Below are 12,555 nucleotides of genomic sequence, written 5' to 3' on the forward strand. Positions count from 1 at the left end.
CGATGCTCATGATGTCCATCACTGGATTGTCTGTTATAGACAATGTTAGATGCAGGCCACTGTCTTATAGCTGGATCATTGCCGGGTGCTGCTTTTGACAACAAACAAACACAAAACCATGGAAACAACAAATCTCACGCACATTTTCAAATATTATGTCTAAAAGAATAAAATGTAGATACAGTAAAGTGTCCGCCACACTTGACGAAAGACCTTCACGGTGACTTTCAACATGTATGACTCACGTCACGATCTCGGCCCCGTCAAGAAACAGATAACCACTATGTCACATTGAACTAAAGAAAATCCTTATCGTGTAGCTCGCCCAAAATGTGGGACTATAAGATAGAACACATCAAGGTGAGAAAAAACCCGAGCTATGATATCATATGATACCATCAGCTCTTACTGAAACGTCATCTCCAATGAATACAGGCTCTCCGATAACATCATTCGTATACAGCGGCGATGGGATAACCGTGTTGTTAAAGTGTTCGCTCTTCACGCCAAAGAGTGAGTAAGTTTAGTTTTACGCCGCTTTTAGCAATATTCCTGCAATATCACGGCGGGGGACACCAGATTTTTGAACACACATTTCCTTCTGGTTGTAAGTAGAGTTGTGTTGGGTACCGCAGACAAACATTGTTGTCGTTATTCTTAAAATATCAGCATATATATTTAGTTTTATAGGAATGTTTGCTCTTGCGTTTTGTTACATTTCTTTACGTTCCTATACACTGCTATTGTTTGCTGGTTATAGCCTTTCGCAAAAGATGTGAAAGTTAGGCAAGAGTATTCACTACCTGCATTTGAAACCCTCGTAAAAAGTACACGTTGAAATTTGAACTAATGTCTCGATTCCTTCAACACTTTCCAGCAGCGAAATATAAAAAATACAAATGCAATTTCTTTCAAACACTGATTGAACAAGTGTTTTCAGGAAAGACCAAGGTAGAGTAATGGTTGTGTGTGGAGATGAGTGTATTTCCGCTTACTATTCGCCTTACATCCCTTAGGCGTAGCAGGATCTGCCGATCCTAGATTCTCCGCAAAGATGATCCTTACACTGTCAGAAAAACTCCTTTTCGATGGTAAATTGTAATAATAACTCTAACACGACACCAAAATAACGCAAGTGCCTTTGCAAAAAGTACCTTTGAACTATATAAAGCAATCAGGCAGTTCGAGTGAATGCTATCATTTTGATATGTTCACAAACTGCTTAACGCATATTTGAAACTTAAAGCAGGAACTTTCAAATAACACATGTTTAGATGAGGTTGAAAAGTTGAAAGAAATGTTGTTTCTGAGCGCCTCAACACATAAACTACATGGCATGGTATATATGTGTTCTATAGACCATTCTTAATGAGGCCTCATGAATATTCATATCTGTACCAAAACGAGGCTAAATAGGGCAAGGACACAATCGCATAATGGCGACCAATCTCAATGTTTACTTCCTGGTTTCAAATTTCCCTTGAACGGTACATTACGAAACTGGCATGTAGTTCAGGGAAATCGCAGAGAAATGGGAAAGGGCTACACAAATGTTTCTGTAGCATATTCACGGATTGAAGGGTGAATAATTACTGTACTTCACGACACATCACGATATATGACCTAGATATCTAGGTTACGTTTACCATGTTGCGCAGCATTTATGAAGGGAAGCTACTCTAAAGTCACAATAGTGGAAATATTACCAAGGAAGTCAATCACGTTTACTTTATCAACATATGAACAAAGCAAAAGACTAAACGTATTTCCTGACCTGGATTCAAATCATCCGCTTCCACATGGGAGTAGTGTTGTTAATTCTTGAGCTGGATAATCGAGATTATAAGTAATATGTAGATCAAGATAGCTCTCCTCGAGTGGATCTGGACCAAATAAAATTGTATTATTCATGTGATGAGTTTTTTGTTTGGTATTTTTTCTGTTGAAATGTTTTGTCCAATCGACTCTGTTTTATAGATATAGGGTATCTATTCACGCATTTATTTTCAGTTGTACAGGACTACTGGTGAAGGCGATGTGCGCGTAGCTGCATGTTTCAATCGCAGAGGAAAAACGAATCGCCACATCATCATGTAGAAACTATTTCATTCAATCAGCATGAGTGGGACACAATGTGCAAGACAAAACTGGATGATTTTTTCTTTCGTGACTGATTTGAAGGTATTTTACCTAAATGGACTTATGGTACCTGCATGGGGAATATTTGAAACACTTTTCAATACTGTGTTACTATACCATAACATTGATTTATTGTAGACCTTGTGCATTTATTCTGTACCACTGTAACTGAAGCCCTTTTAAGGAGTACATATTATCAGGTTAGCATAACAGGATTCACACTACAGCACACAATTAACCTAAATAAATAACGAACACCTGGAGTGCAGTTAATAAAATTTTATTTTGAAATGGTGTCTTAAAAGTCCAATAACAATAGACACATTCACAATAGTTTCCAACTGTAAGACTGATGAATAACAATAAAATGTTCAGAGGATGCAAATTGAAAATATATTGGGTGCAATATTAATGTTGATAGAAATATCTTTTTAGATTAGTCTGACATGAATGGCAACAATTACAGCTGGATCAATTCATAATTTATCATAGTTTTCTCCCCTTACACATTATCATAATCTCTTACCTGTTTTTTCTGGTTCCCAACTAACTCTTTTCAAACAGGATGAAATACATTCTTTTTCATCAATTATTAATTAAACAGCAGCAAATGAGTTACATCTACAACTATGCCATTATGAAATACCTTTCTATTATTCAGTTAAATCCATCAATGTGTATGTATTACAGCTGTCTCTTTTTTCATCCATCATTTACAGAACACAAAGCATGAAACAATTTCATTTTACATTCATGTCTGTCAATTCTTGTGCTGTTTGGGCAAGGTACTTCATAAAACCTGGGAAGATATTCAACAAATGAAAAGTTCCAGCTAATCAGTGCCAATGTTTGAAATGATGGAATACTGTAAATTGTTCAATCATTTTTTATCATCATACATGAATTTGCAAAGTCCAAACTTTCAAGTTCAAGTTTTCTGTTCAATGTTTCTATTTTGTCAACCTTTTCCTTGAGTTGCCTCTCCTGTTCATGTAATTTTTGATGGAGTTGTTCTCATGTAGGACTGGGGTCAGTGGCTGCTGTATCACTCTCTGCTTCACTGTAATATAAGCATTGTAAAGCATCACTATTATCTCTTCGACCACACAAACAATAAATATATCTCTGGAATTACAAATATACATCAAGGAGTAGAGGCTAACATCATTTCATATTTTTAGACAGTATGGGCAATCAATATTTTTATATGTAAATAACATATCATCTCTGAAATTACAAATATACATCAAGGAGTAGAGGCTAACATCATTTCATATTTTAGACAGTATGGGCAATCAATATTTTTATATGTAAATAACATAGCATAATAAAAGTTCAGTTGTATTAAATTCTTTAAAAACCATGTCAGTTGGCAAAATTAACTTAATACGGTCTGACATTCTTACTGTATCTGAGATGGTGACTGTGGTAGATTGCTTATGGGAGGTTCCTGAGCTGGTGACATGCTCTCTGACTCTTAATTAGCAGCATCTGAAATGGATATTTAAACACTAAATATGTGTCAGTTGTTGTAATTAGATTGTCCAGTAATATGTCCTGTATCCCTGAAGTACTGGTCAGCATGCAGTAATTTTGAAAGTACATATTTAAGATTTGTTTTAACAGCATGTGTGTGTCCTGCATATACATGTACTTGAAATGTTACTTTGATTTGCAGCCAATCAAATTTCACTGATACAGAATATTTGCAAATAAAATTCCCTTGCCATCATGACAAGAGTGTCTCCATATGTCCATATGCTTTAAAACAAATAATATAATGGACCGTACATAATTTATGACTAGGGGTGTGATGATGATTTTAGGTGCGGTGTTTGTTGGGGTTGGGGTGTCTCCCAGTTTGTTTTGGGAGGCAGGGGGAAGGGTCAATTTGTACATATGAACTAGGGGGGTGGTCACTGATTTTGAACATGACAATGTGCAATGTGTGTGTGTGTGTGTGGGGGGGGGGGGTTTGAATGTGTCTGTGTTTGTGACATTCACATTGTACATGTGTCCTAAATATTAAAACCTTGCATAGTGAACAGTTTGTACATTTCACGGCAGATCTAGACTATGCCATGTGCCGTAATTATTTTGTACTTACTATGATTCATTTTCCAGGATCTCTCCGTATTTTCGTCACCCACTGCCTTCTTATGATCTTATTCTTGGGAATATGGTGAAAAGATACTGTAAAATCCTTACGGGCATCACTCCAACGCAAAGGCATACAGCAGTAATCTTTCCTTTTCGAGGTCGCCATTTTCAAGGTTGGGTCAACCTATTTAAGCCTCGCTTTCGATTTGACCTCGAGGTCATGCATATTGGTTAAGAATGGTCTATATTGGTGCTGTTTAGGTAAAGTAATGAGATGCACACATGGACAGATGCCTGGCGTGATGAATGTATAGTTTATGTCAGAATCACTACTATGCTATTTCAGTGAGCTAGTTTTTTTCAGAACTTCAATAGTCAGGATTCCGTTGCAAAATTACATTGTTCCTAAAATGTCCTTCATTAGAGCTGAATATGACTATGACTGTTGTGTCAACGTATATAATGAATGATACAAGAGACATAACACAACCTTGGGGAACACCACTTCACACATTATTTTTTGCCCTTGTTAACATGCGTGTATGCCAGTTAAGTAGATGATGTTTAGGTGTTGTTTCCCGTCTTGAAGCAGTAGGGTCACTTTTACAGTTTAGGTGCCAAACTAATATTCTTCTGGAAATGTTACTTATTGTTTTCGCTAAAATTACAAAACCGGACTTTTTGTAAAGAATAGATTTCCTAGTCAGTATCTAAATGTGAAAATAGTGTTTACTTATAAATGCTTTCGAACTGAGTGTCCAAATGAACTGACAAGCTTTTTATTGTATATATGAAGAAAATGTTTACAATATTCTATAATAAATCGGGAGAAAATCGTTATTAGGATTTGACTCTTTGTATATGTTTAACATTATTTCACCAAGCACTTATCACATAATGAACAAGACCCGTGAAAATCCGGGTTAGGATTGGTTTTCAGCAGCCCATGCTTGTCTTGAGAATGTGTCATATGTCATCGTATCCCACTGCACAGCGCGATGCTCATGCTGTTCACCGCTGGATTGTCTGGTCCAGATTCGATTATTTACAGGCAGGAATATTGCTGACATAAGGGACAATGTCCGTGTATCACGTCAAAACGCTGTAACTGGACGTTTCTCAACCCATGCTTTGATTCCAGGATTGGAGGCAACGTTGTCAATGCATTTCTTGACCAGAGGGTAGTCTTCCAACTTGAGTATGGCCTCTGGGGTTTTATCATAGATATCAAACAGACTGACGTCAGCAATACTAATCTGCAAAAAAGTATTCATATATCCAATGACACACTGGATATTCAATATGGTTAGGAAAGATTTTGGTTAATAAGAACAGTACATTTGTCAAAGAGATCAAACAGTGTTTCACGTTTTTTGCATCGTTATATGATTTGCAATTTGACAGTGCTGAAATATACTTAAGAAAATCAACAACAGTTTCCGGAAGGTTAATGTGAAGAACATTTTTCACTTATTAAGCGGCGTCGGGCCAACTGGCCCTAATCCCCAACAATGACACGTCATGTAGAAGATTATGTGTTGCTACACGGTTGAAAAGTGTTCTAGTTCAAGTAAATATTTTGGTTTTCTATGTATAGATATTGAAATTGTGCGAATAAATGTACTCGTTCTGTTACCTCATTGGTATAACCGTAAGCTATCTTCAGTGAGTTCTATATGTAGCTAATGTTCTGTCAGTTTGTAGTCTTCGTGATGGTAATAGCAGTAGCAGTTGTTCCAGTGATAGTAGTAATAGTAGTAGTAGTAGTAGTAGTAGTTGCAGTAGTAGTAGCAATAGTAGTAGTAGTAGCAGCAGTAGTAGTAGTAGTAGTAGTAGCAGCAATAGTAATGGTAGTCGAAGTAGATAAACTATTGATCCTTGGACTAGTGGTGGTAAGATAGCAGCAGTAGTTGTAGTAGTGATGGTAGTAGTAGGAGTAGTAGCAGTAATTGTAGCCCTAGCTATAGTAGCCGTAGCAGATAGACTATGAATTCAAGTGGTATTAATAGTAGTAGTAGCAGCAAAAGTAGAAGCAGTAGTGGTACTAGCAGCAAGAGTAGTAGTAGTAGTAGTAGTAGTAGTAGCAGTAGTAGTAGTAGCTGCAGCAGTAATTGTAGTAGTTATGGTAGTAGCAATAATATTAGTAGTCGTAGCAGATAAACTGTTGATCTTTGTAGTAGTGATAGTAACAGCAGCAGCAGTAATAGTAGTAGTAGTTGTTGTTATTGTTGTTGTTGTCGTTGTTGCGGTAGTAGCAGTTGTTGATGTAGCAGAACTAATAATAGTAGTAGTAGTAGTAGTAGTAGTAGTGGTAGTAGCAGTAGGAGTTGCTATAGTAGCAGTAGTAGTAGTTGTTGTTGTAGCAGCAGTAGTAGTAGTAGTAGCAGCAGTAGTAGTTGTTGCAGTTGCAGTAGTAGTTGTTGTTGTTGTAGCAGTAGTAGTAGTAGTAGTAGTAGTGGTAGTAGCAGTAGTAGTAGTTGTAGTAGCAGTAGTAGTTGTTGTAGTAGTAGTGGTAGTAGTAGTAGTTGTTGTGGTAGTAGTAGTAGTAGTAGCAGTAGTAGTAGTAGGTGTTGTTGTAGTAGCAATGCAACCTCAGAAGAAGCAATGCCAGTCGTATCAGTGATGGTGGAGGTTTCACCTTCTTGCCAACAAAGAATCCATTACTGCCATTCTGTTTCAGCAACTTCTCCAACATCCCGAAATACAGCGGTACTTTGACATCCTTTATCTCTTTCGCCATCTCATCCTGAAAGCATGAAGACTTTATCAGTAAACGAAGTGCGAGTTTAGATTCACAAAACTTTGAATGGTATTTCAGCCACATCACCGCGTGTCATCTCCGTGTCGGAGAATAGCACTTAGGACAGATCATCATGCACAGGACAAATCTGGAATTTCAGCGGACCTTTATCCAGAGGGGAGGTGGGGTAACTTTGTCGTTAATGTGTTCGCTCGTCACGCTGAAAATCCGGGTTCGATTCCCCACATAAATACAATGTGTGAAGCCTTTTTCTGGTGTCCCTCGTCGCGATATTGCTGGAATATTGCTAAAAGCGGCGTAAAACTCACTCACTCACTCACTCACTTTATCCAGCCATATAGTGTAATTTACCTTTCTTGTTTCGTCATTCTCTTTAAAATGGTCGCGCATGAAGATGATGACGTCTTGGATGACACCGAGAACCTGGTCCACCGCTAGGGCTTCCAGATCGCCGTTACCATAGAAACCTGAAATTATTTGATGATACACTAAGTTAGTACATTTGTACCTGCCTTGAGATTCACATGCTTCACAAAATAGAAACTCGTTATTCCAGACAGTACCACTAAGTCACGTCTGGATTAACGATATTCGGATTAACGTACTTCCCCTATTTAGAAATTTCCACCTAACTTCATTTATCGAAAACCACGCTACCACTTCTCGGACGACCTCCCAATGAGTCGACAAAGTACAAAACCCTGACTAAAGTTCAGCCTTTTATAATCATTTTCAAATAACTGTAAAAACCTTTACGTGCAATCTGATTTAGATTTCCTTCCCATGGCATTTTTGCGCAGTTTTATAATACATGCTGTATTGTAAGGGCATCAAAAAATTTAAACGGTTACATTTGCGAAGTACATTAGTTCATGAACATATGACTAAAATCGATATACCCACGAAGATCCGGGTTAGAATTGGTCTTCACTAACCCATGCTTGTCTTGGGATCAAGAGCTTGCGACTTGGTTGACACGGTATCCCATCAGGATGCTCATGATGTTGATCACTGGATTGTCACAGACTCGATTATTCACATATTGCTGAAATATTGCTGATGTGGAGTTAAACAACCAACTGGATTGTCAAAATCGATCTCGACTATTCACATATAGCTGAAATATTGCTGTGTGTGGAGTTAAACAACCAACCAACTAAAATCGATCAGGTTGGTTGGTTGTTGTTTTTTGTTTTGGGTTGTTTTTGTTTTTTTAAGGGTGTGTATAGTAGCTTCCGCAATACTTCGTTCTTACACTCTTTGCTGAAGCGAATGTGACTTTAATTACTTGGACAACGCCAACAGGAAAACCAACACAAGCTGACTGTCATTTACAGTACTGAGTGACTGAGTATGATTTTACGCCACTTTTAGCAATATTCCAGCAATATCACGACGGGGGACACCAGAAATGGGCTTCACACATTGTATCCATGTGGGGAATCGAACCCGTGTCTTCGGTGTACAAGCGAACGCTTTAACCACTAGGTTACCCCACCGCCCTCATTTACAGTAATTATACGGACTTCCTCCAGTCAGTAGCATTTCACCTTCTTCAACAAAAAACACGAATTCTCACTGCTCCGTCAGCTCTTACGTCAATCATGAGGTACTGGACGCCCTTTTAGTCGATGAAGCCCACAGTGATATGACCAAAATTTTCGACTCACCAAATGTCCTTGCAAGGTATCTGGATATGGCGCTGCTCTGGCTGAAGGGTTTTCCATCAATCTCAAGGACGGGCATCTGACCCAGAGGGGTATCTACAAAATACATTTTATATCTACAACAAGGCGATAACACGACACGATGTGGCGTTAATACGAAAAGGCGATATTGCCATATGGTGACGCGATATCGCAATACAGAGACATTTTGCGATATGGCGACAAAGCAATATATTGCGATATTTCTCAGCTGTCATTTGTGAAATACAGGATTCGCCATTTTGTTTTGGATTATCGTCATATCGTGTTATCGAAATATCGTTGCGTGTTATCACTGTGTTTTGCTGCTTCGTAATATCGGTATCGTAATATCGATATCGTAATATCATATCGCAATATCATATGGTACTCTTTCTTTTTTGCTATATCGCCAGGGTTTTTCCGATGGCCATAATCAGCAACCATAGATAATTCATTATTGCCAAATTGTATATATATACTAAACGTCAAGGCCCGCTGACAGACCCGTGAAGAACCGGGTAAGAATTGATCTTCAGCAACCCATGCTTGTCGTAAGGGGCGACTAACGGGACAGGGTGGTCAGGCTCGCCGACTTGGTTGACACATGTCATCGGCTCCCAATTGCACTGGGTTGTCTGGTCCAGATTCGACTGTTTTACAGACCGCAGCCATATAGCTTGAATATTGCTGAGTGCGGCGTTAAACACCAATCAATCAATCTACCCGTGTACCAAACCAGTTAAAATATCCTTACTTGGCTTCTCTGCGGCCCATTGTTCGTGGGTGATCCTGACGTCCTCGAACTCCTGACCAGCAAGCGCAAACATCAGTCGGCACACTTCGCCCATTGCCTTGTAGTTGAAATAACGGAATCTGTATGTCGGCATGATCGTGGGTATACGGTGAGAGTGCTACCTCCGCCTTCAACTGCTGTCTTTGCCCTTATGCGCGGTGATATGCAGTTACATGTTCATTGTGTGTTCAAACAGCGTCCCGGATTGAGCTGGGTCACCACCGCGAAATCGTGGTGTGGGTTTTGAGCAGAGATAAAGAAGGGCGTCTCTCTTTGCACGGCTTGGCTTGTGTTTGCGTTTGGTAGTTTTTGTGTAATGACCGGGTTCAGTTCCCCAATTTAAAGCGTTCACGAGTGACCTATATCGAAATATTAAACGGGAAAAGAGTCAGAATAGCAATTGTTACCAAATGTACTCTTACCGGTAGATAAAGATTTCGGTTGGCTTGTTTTGAGCATGTGTGTGCGTTCGTGCGAGTTCATGTGCGTGGATGTTTCTGCATTTAAATGCATCTGTTCATAACGCAGGTCCATGCTAACATCCTGTTGCTGTTTCAATGAATACCCCACACAGTTAATACTCCGAGCCGTCCAAGTCTTGTTCTATCCCAGTCTTGCTGAATGCCAGGCAGGGCAACAACAAATAGCACAGTTCAGCCTGTTTAGGTTGGACATGGCAACAAACCACCAACTGTCCGCTCTCCTTCCTTATGAAAGTTAGAGGAAAATTAATTTCATTTTCAACCTTTCTAAAAAAGAAAACCATTGATAAAACCTCAGAATTAGAAACTAAAATTAAGGACTATGAAGAATCAATAAGAAAAGACTTTCAAACTATTGAGGAAAATTTATTATCTGAACTTGCAAAACATAAACTTGAACTACAACAAATTAAAGAAGATGAAATAAGGGGTATACAGCTCAGAAACAAAATTTTATGGTATGAAGAGGGGGAAAACCAAACAAATATTTTTGCAACCTAGAAAATAGAAATTAAAATTATAATACTAATCAGTTTATTATCACACTTGTATGCATTTTGAAGCTTAATAAAAAGCAGGCGATCTGCTGATACTTATAGTGAATTTATAACAGGACTGTTATATCTAGACATTTTATAGTTTGTCAATGTGAATCATAATTCGCACACACGCCCTAGTGTATGTTGTCATTACACTTCACGGCGAAAACAATGATTCTGTTGAATGCTACGACAAATGAATAAAAACAAAATGCAAATATTAAAATTAAAACTGATTAAAGTTATAGGAACAATGTCAGGCTATTACCTTGTTCGAGGAATGTATCCATCAATATCCACATACACGCCGTTCATCTGCAGCTGTTCCAAGTGATGTGTCTTTTAACAGTCTAATATGCGAAAAGGTGATGTATCGTTTCAGGTTTTTCACATTGGTGTATAGTCTCATTGGTCACCCAAGATAGCATACCTGGCAACTACTTGCATAATGTCCACCATTCTTGAAAAAAAAGTAATTTTGTTAGCCAATAATGAGCAATCAATCAATGTATTGGCGGTTAATCCTTTGAAAGAAGGACGTTGCTTTACACAGACACCTTACGACAGAGTGTATTCAGTATAGATTAGTAAATCCACATGCATAAACACTACCTTTTGACAAATCCGCTGTGCAAGATAAAAGTAATTCATCAATCAGCGTGTTATCGGTTAATCTTTTGATCGATGTTTGTTTTTGTAACTCGGCTGATAATTCTTCTTGCTGCACTTCCATGCGCTACGGTGTCGTCTCAGGACGCCGACCTTTCGATTTTCCACTAGTCTCAGGACGCCGACCTGCGGTTTCCTTTGAAGGTTTGGTTCTGATTAGGCTTAATGAGCGTTGCGGATAATCTACTCTAGATGTTTTGATAGGGTGACCTCGTCGCACATGTCACTTCCAATTGATTGAAAAGTTTACAATAACACTTACTAGTAGTAGAGTGCCAATATTGAACACTGTTCATATCTTTGGTATAAATATCTATGGAATGGATTCACATTCTATTTCGAAATGGCAAATGCACAGCTAGATCAGAGATTCGTCCCTACAGCTCGCGGCAGTCGTTACTTGGTTGTTGGCGGGTTCACGTACAGAGTCAGCAAGAGAAAACGAGACTGGATATCTTGGATATGCACTGCAAAAGACTGATGAAGACCGCTGCCGACAACTCAGAGACTACATGACCAACTTCTGGGTGGAGGGAGATCTGCACATGACGCAATGGAACCACCACAACACAGATGGGCCAAAACAAACAACCACCTAGAAGGGTGGCATTCATGCCTGAAGAAATACGTCAGCAAGGCTCATCCAACCATTTTCGAGATTGTGTCGTTGCTGTCACGAGAACGGACCAACACCGAAAACAAGTTGGTCCAATATGCTGCTGGCCAGAAGCGTCCGTCTAAGAAGAGGAAATACAGGGATTTGGAGCGACGACTGGATGACATTTGTCACCAGCTTGAAAAAGGAACACTGTCCGTGAGGCAGTTTGCTGATTCAGCATCCCACCTATTGCATTTAGGTTAAAATCTGCGAAAAAATGTATGCTATAGGAATTTACGATGCATTTATTAAAAATGCTAAAATCTGTCAACTGATAAATATCTGTCATCTGTTGTCATCTTCTCATTAGGTGCGCTCTCATCCGCATAATCCGGATTATCCTCCTCTAATAACTCTTTGATCCTGCATTGTCCTCGTAATCCATTATTAATTGGCAAAATGAAACTAGTCTCAGGACGTCGACCTTTATATTTCACTCAACCGTAAAGTTTGGTCGAAAGGTCGGCGTTATGAGCCTGAACCGGAAATGGCAGGAACATCTCCACATCGATATTTAATCATGGCATGTTGAGTATTTACGTCCATTACGTATGATAATGCCAAATTGAACCTTTGTCGGGTAATCTGAATCGGTTAAAACTAATTATACCTACTTATAAATTCATTAACAGAAGAATCTATAATGATGACAAATAGGTAAATAGGTATATACAGTATTAGGGTTACAACAAAATGCATTAATTGTTGTATTTCATGCAAATTTCA

The 12,555-nt window shown here is 38.7% G+C and overlaps 1 protein-coding gene across 1 annotated transcript; it reads right to left on the reverse strand.

Moving 5' to 3' along the window:
- Window positions 1-5,201: 5,201 nt before the first annotated feature.
- Window positions 5,202-9,760, reverse strand: LOC124283252 (glutathione S-transferase 1-like). Its single transcript, XM_046719281.1, has 5 exons — window positions 9,443-9,760; window positions 8,671-8,763; window positions 7,352-7,467; window positions 6,878-6,985; window positions 5,202-5,495 (listed from the first exon to the last, which is right to left on the reverse strand). Exons 1-5 carry the CDS (start codon window positions 9,573-9,575, stop codon window positions 5,334-5,336), a joined length of 612 nt encoding a protein of 203 aa, XP_046575237.1. The 5' UTR covers window positions 9,576-9,760; the 3' UTR covers window positions 5,202-5,333.
- Between the last annotated feature and the right edge of the window lie 2,795 nt (window positions 9,761-12,555).

Source organism: Haliotis rubra, unplaced genomic scaffold (assembly GCF_003918875.1).
Source record: "Haliotis rubra isolate DU_JTF1 unplaced genomic scaffold, ASM391887v1 Scf311, whole genome shotgun sequence".
Lineage (NCBI taxonomy): Eukaryota > Metazoa > Mollusca > Gastropoda > Lepetellida > Haliotidae > Haliotis > Haliotis rubra.